Source organism: Tursiops truncatus, chromosome 19 (genome assembly GCF_011762595.2).
Source record: "Tursiops truncatus isolate mTurTru1 chromosome 19, mTurTru1.mat.Y, whole genome shotgun sequence".
NCBI lineage: Eukaryota > Metazoa > Chordata > Mammalia > Artiodactyla > Delphinidae > Tursiops > Tursiops truncatus.
Genome location: NC_047052.1, coordinates 17,926,727 through 17,941,084, shown reverse-complemented (window position 1 = coordinate 17,941,084; position 14,358 = coordinate 17,926,727). Strand labels below are relative to the sequence as shown.

Genomic DNA, 14,358 nt, shown 5'->3' with positions numbered 1-14,358 from the left:
GGTGGGAAGGCCTCAGGGAACAGGAGGTTGTGACTGGCTGGGAAAGCTCAGTTCGGTGGGGAGAGGGCGTGCAGTGTGGAGCGACTGAGTTTCAGGACTGTTTCAGGGCCCGGGGCCCACTTGCGTGCCGCCACGGGTAAAGCACTTCGGGTCTGAAGTAGAGGAACGAATCCCAGCTCCGTCGCATGTCCCCCAGTAAGGATACAGAAGAGCTGCGTCGTAGGGAGACTCACTGGAAGGCTGCTTCTCGCAGCCAGCAGTTTTTACTTAGATTATAGTAGGTATTTTAGACCAATAAAAACAGTCGCGATTTTCAAAATGCCTTTATTTGCATTTTACAAAACTTGAGACATTGTTAATTATTTATATCCTACGTGGGGGGTGGGAAGCTTGCTGGAGGTGATGGGGCTAATAACCACCCCTCTACCTCGCACCTTTTGGCGTCACCACGGCTTCGATCTCTGGGATCTTCTCTCTCAGCCTCCTTTTGTTCGGCTGTGTCAGGGAAGTAATGAGTTTTCCGCAAGTTGTAGCAGATTCTGTAACACCGTCCCTCGGGACCTCACTGCCAGTTTTAAACACTCGGAGTCCTGGGGGCAGGCTGATGTGGGAGGTGGGGAAAGAGGCAGGAGGTACCCGCCCGCCCCCCGCTGTAGCCGGGTGTGGGGCGGACACACCCGGCCTCCATCAAAGCCTTGGATAACAGAGAGCCTCGGGGGAGCATGAATGGGGCGCCTTTGTTTCCAGTCGGGTTCAGATGCATCTCCACTTTCTTTTCCACAAGGCACAGAAATAATTTTCTTCGTGTGCGGCGGGGAGTGGGTTGCCTTTTTTTTTTTTCCCCCTCGAACCCAGAATCTGCGAGACAGGGCCTGGGTCTCTGTCGGGAGCAACTCCGGAAAACCCGAGAGAACGCAGGAGGGGCGCGGGAGAGGACAGTGTGGGGGGGCGCTTCGGGGTGCCTCCACAGAGCAAGCCCCGGCCCCACCTGCGAGGAGGCGGGACCTTGCGGCGCTGGACCAATCAGCACCTACCTGCGCTCACCTGGCCCCCCCCCCCTCCCTCTGGCTCCCGCGAGCCGCGGTTCTCAAAGGGACGCGCTGAGCTTAGCGGAGCACTAACCCGCAGTCGCGGCAGCTTTTCACCTCACTCTCTCCAGCCATGGGGCTCCCTAGTGGGCCTCTCGCGTCCCTCCTCCTCCGCTTCTTCCTCTTACTCCAGGTACTCCATTGCCTTCCCTGACCCCTGCCGGGACGTTCCTCAGAGGGCAGGCGGGGTCCGCACGCGGCGGTGGCGTCGGGGAGAGAGCCAGACTGGGCTGCCTGGGGCCAAGGTTGTCCGGGAAAGCCTGTGAGGACTCCCCGGGATGGGTATGCAGGGCCGGGCACGCCTGTGACCCAGCCTCCCTCTTTTCCCCTCTTCCCTTAGGCGCAGGTTTACTGGCTGCCGCGCGCGGCCTCCGAGCCGTGCCGGGCAGGCTTCGGGGAAGCTGAAGTGACCTTGGAGGCGCGAGGCGCGGAGCTGGAGCGGAGCCGGGCGCGGGGGAATGGTAAGACCCCCCCCCCGGGGGCCCGCCTGGCGGAACTTCGAGGCGGGGGCTAAGCTGAGGGTGTCCGGGCTGCGGCGGGGGGCTCCTGGCGCCTCCTCAGGTGCGGGGGAGGCGCAGAAAGCATCCCCAGGGCTGGAATGGGGGTGGGCGTATGGAGAGAAAGGCCGGAGAGCGTAGCGCCCTCTGACGTCCAGCCCCTCCTTGCCCCTCTGCGGCGGCCGACCCGGACCCCCTTCTTCGGGGTGCGGGGCGGCTGAGCCGCTCACCCAGCCCGGACGTGGGAAGCTCTCCCCTGCTGGGCCCAGCGGAGGAATGCGCCTTCCACATTCCTCCCGCAACCCCCGCGCAGGTGTGGGGATGAGCCGTGCCCCGGGCAGCCCCCTTTGCCCCTCTCGGGCCCCCTTTGTGTACCGTGCTTTGTGTCTCCGACTGACAGACCAGGTCTGTTTCTCTTCTTCGCGCTCCCTTCCCCCGCCCCCCTTCTTGCCCGGCAGCTGGAATGCACTCTTAACCCTGCCCTTCCCGGAGGGCCCGCGCCCCTGCAGCCTGCCTGAAAACTGGGCCTGGCACACCTGGACTGGGGCCATCACGCACTGGGCACACCCCCCGACCCCCAGTGTATTGGAACTGAAATGTTAGGGCCCTTGAGGGAGGTGGGGGTCGAGGAGCCAGAAGGTCTTGAGCTGTAGGGGCAGTGGGTGGGGAATCAAAGCACATTTTTGATCTCACAGTTTCTTCTACGGTTTAAAAACTTGAGGGGGTGGGGTTTACTTTGGTGCTCAGAACCAGTGTGTTATGAGATCCAGGCAGCTGACGGCTGATGGGGGCCTCTCTCCCTCCATCCAGGGCAGTGCGGGTTCCTCCACCGGATCAAACCCAAGTTCTTAAACAAAGGTGTGTCCCAGGATCCTTGGGTGAGCTTCCAGAGGATCCTTAACCTGTGAAATTGTTTAAGAACTTGTATGCATTTTTCTGGGTAGGGGATCTAAAGTTTAAAAATTTCAAAGCAATTTAAAAACCTGTGCCACCTAGCATTTTTCTAATGCCCCCATCAGCACACCCCTCACCCCAGGTACAAATTCCCACAGCTTGAATGTGCGTGAGAGCTGCCTAGGGCGCAGAATGGCTCTCCTTTGTTTCTCCAAAAGAGGAGTGGGGGCCTTGAGTTCTGTAGAAGCCTTTATTTCTTCTTTTTCCCCCAAATAACTCTGCCTATTGACAAAACAATTAACACCCAGGCCAGGCCAAGCTCCTTAAACTCTTGGCTGTAGGGGAGCTGAGGAGAAGCATTAAGAGGCCATGCCTCATAAACTTTAAATTCTTGCACATGGGTTTATTACTGACTGGCTAACAAACTGCAACTCAGCCAACCTGTAAAAATGTTAACTTGGGCAGGGCCCCAAATCCAATTCCGGCTCCCTGAGGAAGCTTTATTGCTAACCAGACTTCTGCCAAATCTGTACACCCTCCCCCTCATTGTCAAGTTTCCCGACTACAGTCTGGGAGAGCAGGCTGTGGCTCTGAGTGTTGTCTGTGCCTTATCTTTCTTACTGAAGCAAGAAATATCAGATTAACTGTCACTTCACTAAGCTTGAGGTTCTTGGGGGGGAAGCAGTGATCAGGTTTTCGATTTCACGGTCCGGTTGGCAAGTGCTTCTCGGTGACGTCAGGCATTTTAAACCTTTTGAGAAAATTCTGCTTTCTCGGATGTCTGGTTTATGGTTGTGAAAATGGTGGGTTCATGCCAGGAGCACACCTAGGTTATAAAACAAAACGTGGGTTAATGTGCTTGGCTAACCTTGAGTGCAGCTCCCTGCAACGTGCCGAGTTCTTAGAGCAGTCTTCCTGTGAAATGGGATGCTGCCTTTTTAAATAAAAGCAAGTTTCTGGGGGGCTTCCCTGGTGGCGCAGTGGTTGAGAGTCCGCCTGCCGATGCAGGGGACGCGGGTTCATGCCCCGGTCCGGGAAAATCCCACATGCCACGGAGCGGCTGGGCCCGTGAGCCATGGCCGCTGAGGCTGCGCGTCCGGAGCCTGTGCTTCGCAACGGGAGAGGCCACAACAGTGAGAGGCCCGCGTACCGCAAAAAAAAAAAAGCAAGTTTCTGGGCCCAATTTGTCCCAATAAATTGGGACTCCCCGGCAAAAAATAGTGGTATTTCTCCCCTTAGTCCTCAGCAGCTGACCTCTTTTCTACCTCCACCCCAGTTCCCTGTCCTCCATACACAGGAGCTCCAGCCTGGATCCAGCCATGTTGAAAGGGTTGTCCTGAGGGTACATACAAACTCTCAAGTTTGGCCAAGCAGACAACAGTTTCCCTATAGCTAAGGAACAGTTGCCCTTGTTCGCCCCTGGGTTATGAATTTCACAGGTGTCTATGAAGTTGAGCTCAAAGAAATTATCTGATACAGTTAATACCTTGTTTGTATGTGCACTTTCCTCTTCAAAGCATTTGCACAACTCTGAACTTGCTTTATCCTCCTGACGTTCTCTTGAAGCTGGTGATGTACATTTAAACAACTTGAACTCTTAATCCCAGAGTTGGGACTTCAGAAACCCTGTAGCCTAGCTCTGCTGGAGGTTTTAGAGGTGGAGAAACACAGGAACAGCTTAATGGATTCAATTCCCTAGGCTAAACTAGTGAGTTTCCTTGAGGGTCACAGACATGACTTTTACCTCTAGATTTGTGCCCAGGACCTGGTGCTTAATAGGTCCCAGTAGGTATTTGTGTGAATTATGACAATCTTGTGAAGTTCTGCCCATTTTACAGATGAAACCTCAGTGGCTATGGCTTCCCCAAAGTCATCTCTGCAGTGACCAGATGTGACTTGAATGGAAGTTTCTGACTCCCAAGTTCCATGGCATTTTTTGTTACCACCGGAAAGTAGGAGGTGGATGAAATGAAGAAGTGGAATGTTGGAGCACCAAATCCCACCAGTAGCAACCCCCTACCCCAAGAGCGCTTAGTCATTTATTCCTTTTCATCCTAGGGTTTTCCAGAAACGTTCCTGCAGGGGAAACCAGCTTGCATACAGTCTCTCAAGTGTCCTAGTGATGGGGGCTTGGGGCAGGTGAAGCCAGGCTTGCCTAGACCAAGAGTGAGAGGTTAATCTGGAAGGAGGTAGAGCAGGAATGTTCCCCCACCCCAACTCCACAGTCTGGGGTCTGCCTTCAAGGGTGGTCTAGAAGCAAAGACAAAGGAGAGGTGGGAGGAAGGAGCTTTCATGGTATTAGTGCAGTGATTAAAGTGAGTGACCTAAAGTGGTCTATACATCCTTCATGGAGAACAGTTGAGAGAAGCAGCTTAATTACAGTAAAAGAAATCCAGTTCTTCATTATGGCCCCCTCTGCAGGTTCAACTCACCCTTAGTCAGCATTTGGGTAAGATTAAAGCTAACCCTCATTAGCTTTGGTAGAAAACTTCAAAGTTCAGTAATAAATTTGACTGAGCAGGAGTTAACTTCAAGATGGTTTTGCTTATTTCAACTCATGTAAAAATTGCCCTTTGTTTTGGAGCTCCCATTCCGGGCTATGCCCTCTATTTACATTTTATTTTTTCAGTAAACATATATTTAGCATCTGCATATATCAGGCACTATTCTAGGATGGCGGCTAAAACAATGAACAAAACTAAGACCTTGCTCTGGTGGAGCTGACTGTCTAATATTAGTTACTTTTTATGCTTGTAAGAGCCTTGCGGCGCAGGTGATGGTAACTCCCACTCAGCTGTAAAACGAGGGTAAGAAACTTGGTGTGAGGTCACTGGGGCAGTCAGCAGTAAGGCCAGGGGCAGTCCATGGTGCCCAATAAATCTGCCTCTGTGGAATGAATATTTGGGAACTGGGGCTTCCAGCCCACCCAGCTGCCTTCCTGGCTCAGCAGCCGAGTAGAGTTGGTTGCCGAAGCCCGACGTACATCACTGTTAGCTGGTGTCTGGGGAGCAGGTCTCGAACCTCTAGTCTCTCTTCTCATCTCCTCACATGGCACTCTGTTTCTAGGTTACCCATGCAGGGTGCCCTCACCTCCCTGCTGTGTGAGGAAAGCATGGCTTACCATGAGCAATGAGTCTCTAGGGAACGATAGCTCTGCAAAGCATTTGGAGGATGATGGAGGAGGGGGAAGGACAGAAGGGCCTGTCTCCCCAAATCAGTGGAGGCTTCGGTCCTGAGGCTGAATGATCTCCATGCAAAGAACCACCGTTATTGAAGAATAACATGTGGAAGAAAGTGTCCAGATGATAAGTGTACATACAGCTCGATGAACATCACACACTTAAACACCCATGTACCTAGCACACATATCAAGAAACAGCATTATCAGCACCTCAAATGCCACTTCCCTCCCCATCTTTACCCTCCCCCAAGAAAACCACTATCTGGACTTCAAATACCATGGATTGATTTGCCTGTATTTGAACTTTATGTAAAAGAATCACACAGAATATCCTCTTGGATCTGGCTTCTTTCACTGCACATTGTGAGATTCTTGCACGGTTCTGGATGTAGTTGTGGTCGATTGTCTTTCTTCTGTAGTTTCCATCATGTGACCATCCACACTTCGGCTGTTGATGGGCGTTTGAGGAGTTTCCATTTTTTTGGCTATTACAGCTAGTGCTGCCGTGAACACCATTGTGCAAGGGAAACTGCGTAGGCGGATCGGTTAGGTACATCCCTGGGAGCGTAATTGCTGGGTTAACTGAGGATTACCTGGGGACCTCAGTACTGTCAGCTTTTCTGTGTCTTGAAGTAGCTGAGTCTCTTCTGGACTCTACCTCTCCCAACAGTCTCCTTACCAGACCCATCCCTTCTGGCTTCTTGCTTCCCACCTGGCCCTGTGCTAAGAGACAGCAATTTTTTATTAGGTAGTTGGTCACGTCCTTTGTTTGGGGGGAGAAGTCCTTCCCTTTATTTGTCCTTAAGCTAATGCTTGTTACTTTCCCTAAAGTAGAAAGGGAATCTGGAAAGGGCCGTGAATTTCTAAGGTGAGAACTTCTTCATGGGTGGAGACTTTTTATCCTGGCTGGTGTGTGGCTGGGCAGCAGCCTCCTCATATGGCCAGGGTGGTCGAATGCAGCTCCTCCCTCATTATAGACGCAGTGAGGTGTCTGAGACTCAAGGCCAAGCTGACTGGTCATTCAGCCAACAAACGTCTGAGTACCTACTGGGCGCTTGAAGTTGAGAGGCAGGCAAGGCCCACAGCTCCTCAACCTCAGTGAGCTCCCTGACCACAGGAGGAAGCAAATCAGTCACCAGGCAATTTTACTAGTGAATCCTTCACTCAGCAGGTATCTATTGATCACCTACCAAGTGTCAGGTACTGTTCTAGGTGCCGGGGATACATTAGTGAGCAAAACATGCACAAAGCCCAGGCTTGTGGGCCATTCGCCTGCTAGTGGAGGGAGATGGACAAAATAAGTAATATATGCATGTAATCAAGTGGGAGGAAAAATATAGAGTCACATAGGAAGGGCTGCTGACATGTTCTTGGAGGTGGGGGGCACATGGTGGAAGTGTTGTCCAAGCCAGGGGCTGGGGAAGGGGTTGGGACATGAGAGGTGGCAGGGAGTGTTCCTGCCAAGGGAACAGCATAGGGGGTCCAAGAACTTAAATATGTTTAGTTTGGCTGGACCATGGAGTGTAAGGTGGGGAGCAACAGAAGGGAAGTAGGCAGGGTCCAGTCCAGCTCGGAACTTCCCTCACTCCAGAACAGAGGCAGCGTGGTGTTTGGGAAAGGCAGGCGATGTGGCTGACGTTCCAGTTGTGCCCTCATGCAGGCCACTGTCTCTGAAGTCTCCTCTGGATCCAGGACCCTAGGCCCACATCCACCACCCCTTCTCGACTCCCGACTTTTCCCAGACCCAAGGACAACGTGGTCAGCCGCAGTTGAATATTCCCCCTGGTTTCATTTAGTTACCTGGCATTACCAGGCAGCAGGGGTGGCAAGGAAGGGCTTTCAAACGAAATGAAACAAACACGTTTAATAATAACATTTACTGGAGGGCTTACTGAGTTCCAGAAACTACACTATGTACTTTATGTAATAAGCCCCTTTAATCCTCCTAAAAGCCCCATGAGGGGAGTAGAATTGGCCCCATTTCACTGGATAGGAAACCTAGGCTTGTAACTTTGTAACTTGTCCAAGGTCACCCAGCTAGTAAATTGTGGAGTTAGGGCTTGAACCAGGTTGGACTCCTACTTGCGAGTTACTAACCATTTGGGAGTCAGAGTTGTGAGTCCTCTGGCCTCAGCCAAGCTGAGGAAGATTGGAAATAGTTAACATCTGACCCAAGACTTTTGAATTGCTGTTCCCTCCACTGGCCTCTGTTAATCACCAAGAGCTGGAGTGATGGGGGAGGGGATGAGGAGGGGACACATCTTTCTAGGACCCCAGCCTCCCTTTTAGGATGTAGGGGAACAGGGAGGGTTCAGATCCCAGGCCCAATAGCTGACAGTGCTCTCACTGTCAGTTCTCAGCAGAGAACCTTCTTCTGGCTGTTCATCTTCTTCCTCTCCTCACCCCACCCCCTCCTCCCAGCATTGAGGGCCTCCCACAGCCCTGCTCTGAGTGGAGGAGCTTGGTGTGCTCTGCCCCCGCCTCCTCACCCAGCCAAATCTGGGCACCCACGTGGTTGTGGCTTACCTAGAGCATTAGAAAGCCTGCAGATTTCCTCAAGATGACAAAATCCCCTCCAGGCTGCAGCTGCCACGGTCCCGGTGGATTTCGGGGTACGGGGGTCCTGCTGCTTGCTCAGCGAACCAAAATGACGTATCCTGGGAAGGAAAGCCGAATGAACACTTTCCTTCCTCCCTTTACCCCACCTTTGAGCTCGTAGCTCTGGCTCTGTCGCTGACATCTGAGGAGAGGGCTCAGGGCCAGGGCCACACTGCCAGGAGGCGGGAGGGCTGGTGCCTGCTTCCCCCTAACGAGAGCCTCTCTGGGCTACACAGAACCCAAGACGGAGGGGAGAGCTGTTCTCCCTCAGGACTCGGAGGTATCTCAGGGGCGAGATGCGGCTAGGGAGGCACGACCCCAGGGTTTCCTCTGCCTCCTCAATCTGTTACCCCACTTTTGGTTGTTTAAGAGCACATGAGATTAGTTCAAAATCACATCTCTTACCAAGCCTCAAACCTGTGTTGGAGACTAAAAGGAGGTTGATCTTGCCCGGGGGGGGGTCCGACTTCAGGGCCTCACAGTAACTTTAAGAAGTCTTTGCTCCCTGGGAATTAATTGTGTGCATGTGTGCTTTTCTAAGAAGATTCCTCCCCCCAAATTGGCAACCCCACTCTCTCCCACCCCCAAGTCCAGTCCACTCGGAAGTTCTTCAGATTCTTGTCAAAGCCAGCAGTGAGGACAGGCCTGATGGTGCACATCTGGGCACAGGCAAGGGAAAACGGGGTTCTAGGCCTGAGGCAAGTTACTCTGGTCCCAGCTCCTCGGCCTTGTTGCTCTAGCTCCCGTGTGGGAAGTGCCTCTGTGGCCCTGGACGCGAGGAGGTAGACTGCTGGTTGGTCAGACAGAGAGCAGGGCTGAAGGGCTCAGCTACTCACCCGGGTGTCTTGCTTAAGGCTGCCTGCCTTCTCACAACGAGCCCCATCTTGTAGCTTCAGGCAGAGAGAAAAGACAGGTACTTGAGGGCTCCCCACATGCAAGCCAGAACAAGATGCCAGGCCCACACCCCTGCCTCTCCTTGTGGAGTCAGCTTCAGCCAGGGCTTCCCACCAGGGCTTCAAGACCTGCCATTTTCTTGTCTTTTATGGTCTTTTACTGCTTCCAGAATTCTCCTGTGTTCCCCAGCTGGAACTCAGCCACACTCCAGCTGGTGTACCCCTGCCTTTGAGTCGGTAGTTTGCAAGCTTGGCTGACTGTCAGGATTGCCTAGGGAGCTTTTTATTTCTATCACACCCTCTTTCATATATACTATTTTATATAGTTTGTGTAGAGTTGGGCTCGTTGGTTGGGGTTTCACATTAATACGTGAATATCTATTCACTGTAAAAACAATGTTTTTCAATAAAATAATAGCATGTACTATGTGACAGGTACAGCTCTTAGCATTTTACGTGTATTACCTTGTTTAATCACCATAACATCCCTTGAAGTAGGTACTATTACTATCCCCATTTTATGGATGAGGAATCTGAGGCGAGAGAGGTTAAGTAACTTGCCCAAGATCATGCAAATAGTAAATAGCAGAGCTTGGATTCAAATCTAAGCTGCCTGAGCTTCAACCATTGAACTCCATTGTGCCTCAACAGAAGCAAATCAGAAATAAACACGTGAAAGTTCTCTCTTCCTCAGTTCTGCTCCGGTAGGGTAAGCACAGTTAATAGTTTAATGTGAGTTCTTGTAGACCTTTTTCTTTTAATTTTTGAATTTAATGTTATTTTTTTTTTATACAACAGGTTCTTATTAGTTATCCATTTTATCCACATCAGTGTATACATGTCAATCCCAATCTCCCAATTCATCCCACCACCACCCCACCACCACTTTCCCCCCTTGGTGTCCATACGTGTGTTCTCTACATCTGTTGTAGACCTTTTTCTTGACAAATAACTTATGTATGCACACAGGAATTATTAAAACAAGGATTGGACTATGTCATACTTAACAAACGTTATCCTACAACTTACTTTTTTTAACTTACTGAATCACAGGCATCTTTCCAGACTGCTAAGTACACATCTATCTTGCTTTTAACAGCTCCATAGTTTTCTACATGGTAGATATACCATGATTTATTAGCTAACCCCCTATTTTTATCTTTTACAGATGTGGAAGTGGGGAGGAGTTAACATAAAAATTGTGAAGTGTTTGAATTTTTAGAAATCTGTCAGAAATCACCTTATTAGGAAAGACTGCTGTAGAAAGATGATTGAATGAATTGTTCCTCTTAACCCCATTCAGTTAAATTAAATTTTTATGTTTGAACAATACCTTCAAGACAGGCTTTGAGGTAAGCTTAATAAGGTTACTATACCATTTAAAAATCATTAGTTTTCACACCAACCATTGTTTTAAGGTTTAGTTATCTGAATGTTTCAAAAGTCTTTGAAATCAAAAATTTTTTTAATTTAAATTGCATAACTCAGAAGTGAACTATCAAATGTATTAGTACTTGCATTATTTTCCTTGGGTGTTGAAAACTTGAGAGTGTGCCATTCAGTCAAAGCGAAAGTGCATTTTTTCTCAAGTTTCTCTTTAGTTTTCAAAATCTAGTTAGCAAGCATTTTGATGAAAAGTTGATTTCCATTCTTAAAGAGAATACTCATTTCTGATCTTATTTTCCAAGAGGGGCTTATGGGTTTTTTCTTAAACCCAAATATTGCTGCAATAAACAGTCTTGCACAGGGTGGTTGCATTGATGTAAAAGATTTATCCTTGAAAACCTCAAATAATTCATAACTCCTATGATTCAAGACTTATGTCCTCTATGAACATATGTGAAGTGTATGTGTGTGGAATAAGGGAATTAGACGGATGCTTACAATTCACTGGTCTCCCTTGTATATTTTTTAAGATTTTTAAAATATTTATTTTATTTATTATTATTTATTTTTGGCTGCATTGGGTCTTTGTTGCTGCACGCAGGCTATCTCTAGTTGCGGTGAGCAGGGGCTACTCTTCGTTGTGGTGTGTGGGCCTCTCATTGCCATGGCTTCTCGTTATGAAGCACGGGCTCTAAGTACTTGGGCTTCAGTAGTTGTGGCATACAGGCTTAGGTGCTCCGTGGCACGTAGGATCTTCCTGGACCAGGACTCGAACCCATGTCCTCTGCATTGGCAGGTGGATTCTTAACCACTGCGCCACCAGGGAAGCCCTAGTCTCTCTTGTATTGAAATTATGTGACTTTTTACACTTTTTCTTAATTTGGGAGATTTGCATTTCTTCAAACTTTGCATACAAAGTGAGACTTTAATATTTACAGCACCATTTCAAATTTTGACAATTGAAGTTTGCATAAAATGTAACTATTATAATGTATAGAGTGTCTGAGCTGGAGTTCCAGAGCCACTGTGCCTGGGTTAAATCTGTTGGGTTGGGTAAATTTGCTTAACCTCTATGCTTCAGTTTCCTCATCTGTAAAATAGGGGTAATAATGGGGATCTCATAGGCTGTAGTGAGGATTAAATGAGTTAGGGTATGAAAAAGCATGTAGTAAATAAATAAATGTCAGGTGTTAGTGGTAGTGATAATAACAGTGTTGTTACAGCTAGACTAGTTTGTATACTTACATCTTTAGACTGCATTCCTAGAAGAAAAATTGCTGGGTCAAAGGACTTTCATAGTTCATTCAACAATTATTGAATGCCTACTTTGTATCAGGAACCGTGCTAGGTGTTGGGATATAGTGATAAGCAGATTCTAACACAGTCTTTGCCTTTGGGCATTATAGAGACTAGTAAGGGAGATAGGCAATTAGATAATAGCAAGTAAACATATCATTACAAGTTGTAATGAATTCTATGGAAGAGAGTTACATAGAGCTAGGAGAGTTTTTAACAGGGGAAACTGATCTACTTTGGGAGGGTTGAGGGAAAGTTTCCCTGAGAAAGTAACTTTCGAATTAGGGTCTGAAAGATGTTGGGAGTTAACTGGGTAGAATTGGAATGGGAATGTAGGGAGACACTGTTCTAGACAGAAGGAGCAGCATGTGCAAAGGCCCTGTGGTAAGGGGTTATGATGCACTTAAGAAGAGGACCATTGTGGCTAGACAATGGAGATAGGGATTGGGCACATTATAGATTTTGGGTTTTATCCTGAGAACAATGGCACATCATTGATGAGTTTCAAACAAGGAAGTGATCTTATTTTCTCAAATGTATCATCTGTTGCGTTTTTAAAAGATCCTTTTTTTAAAATGGAGGATTTTGTACTCATTTAGGCTAAAAATGATATAGTAAGTACTAAGATTGGGGAGGTAGAGATGGAGAGGCATGAGTCTTGGTGATTGACTGCGAAGGGGAGTCTGAGGGAGAAATGGTCAAGGAAGAAGATGCTAGACAACAGTACACTAGGCACTGTGCTAAATATTAACTCATTTAACTGAGGTAGGTATTACTAGCATCATTCCCATCTTCTACGTATGGAAACATACTTGCCCAAAGTCTGTCACTGGAACCAAAATTTAAGTCTGGGTACTCTAGACACAGACTCTGGGCTGCTTCTGAGGCCCAGATTTTGGATTTGTGTAGCTGAGTGCATTCCCTGGGAGAGACACTGGAAAAGGACCATATTTAGGGCTAGAGTAAAGAAGATCATGAATTTGCTTTTTGACGTGATTTTAAGATTATGGATTATGCCTTTAAAGCATCCAGGGGGAGATATTGAAAAGACAGATATATATATGTTGGTCAGAGGAAGAATCTGGACATTTGAAATTTTAATACATATTCTGAAGTGCCCTCAAAAATCCATACCAATTTACCTGCTTACGAGAAATAAAGGTGAGAATCAGGAACTTTAAAAAACCAATAAACTGGGCTTCCCTGGTGGCGCAGTGGTTAAGAATCCGCCTGCCACTGCAGGGGAGACGGTTACGAGCCCTGGTCCGGGAAGATCCCACATGCCGCAGAGCACCTAAGCCTATGCGCCACAACTGCTGAGCCTGCGCTCTAGAGCCCACAGGCCACAACTACTGAGCCCATGCACCTAGAGCCCGTGGTCTGCAACAAGAGAAGCCACTGCAATGAGAAGCCCACGCACTGCAACAAAGAGTAGCCCCTGCTCACCGCAACTAGAGAAAACCCGCATGCAATAGCAAAGACCCAACGCAGCCAAAAAACAAATAAATACATTTATTTTTTTAAAAAAACCCCAAAAACAATAAACTGTCTTCCCTAAATACACCTCCAGAAACTGACTCAGTAGAAGTGATGGGTGGGCTGGAAGCAGGGAATCTGAGTTTTTTTTAAAGTTCTTCAGGTGATTTTATCAGTTGTGTTTGGGAACTGTTGATCGTGAAGGTCGCTGTGAAGAGGTGAATATATCTCTTTTAGAGAGGATCTAAAAGAAGGAACAAACTAGTGAAATGTGAATGAAAGCATGGCATTCCACCCTGCCTTTGGCCCCACAGGTTGCAGGGATCTTAGTTCCCTGACCAGCAATTGAACCTGGGCCTTGTCAGTGAAAGAGCCAAGTCCTAACCACTGGACTGCCAGGGAATTCCTGAAAGCATGGCGTTTTGAATTTAACTTCCAATGCTTGTCTCAATGGAAATTGATCGTTTTTTTTTCTTTTTTCTTAATTTTCTGCTTACCTCAGGATTCTGAATGACCTTTACCTTCTTGTTCTTTTGTTTTGCTTTTTAAATTACCATCCCTGGTTTTAAATACTTAATTGTGTTTTAAAAAGCACAATATGTCTTATTTGGCCCTAACAAGAGCGTGTGTGTGTGTGCGTGTGTGTGTGTGTGTGTGTGTGTGTGTGTGTGTGTGTGTGTGTTCCTATTTTAGATACTGGAAATCACCAAGGGCTTATATTTGTTGAGTGCTTACTGTTAACAGCTTAAATACGAAGTGACTTGCCCAAAGCTGCAGGGCCAATGTGCAGCACTTTCACCCACCAGACCCTTAATTGGTATCCCAGAGGTCCCAGGTTGATCTCTGGCATCTCTGCTCTCATTCTTGTGGGTGGGAATCATTGACAGCACACCTAACAATGAACTTCGTGTCAGCCATGTTTGGAACTCCCAGAGTGCTGTCAAGTATAGCTCCGCTTGGGTTTCTCTCTGGGCATTAAAAGGGAGGACCCAGCTCCCAAGCCTGAGGAAGAACCTGAGTAGTGCAGATCTTTCCAAAGAGCTTTCTGC

At 48.3% G+C, this 14,358-nt stretch overlaps 1 protein-coding gene across 13 annotated transcripts in view; it reads left to right on the top strand.

Moving 5' to 3' along the window:
* The window catches only part of CDH3 (cadherin 3), a 115,746-nt gene that overhangs the window by 70,267 nt on the left and 31,121 nt on the right, over positions 1-14,358 (top strand). For 10 of the 13 annotated variants that reach the window (XM_073796342.1, XM_073796343.1, XM_073796338.1 and 7 more), the window contains one exon: positions 1,429-1,549. The exons of 1 other annotated variant lie outside the window; for it this stretch is intronic. In XM_073796342.1, coding sequence (XP_073652443.1) covers positions 1,429-1,549 — 121 coding nt within the window. Of the gene's footprint in view, positions 1-614; positions 785-1,062; positions 1,222-1,428; positions 1,550-14,358 lie in introns of those variants that run through there. 2 more of the 13 variants (XM_073796345.1, XM_033845707.2) reach the window with 2 other exon arrangements.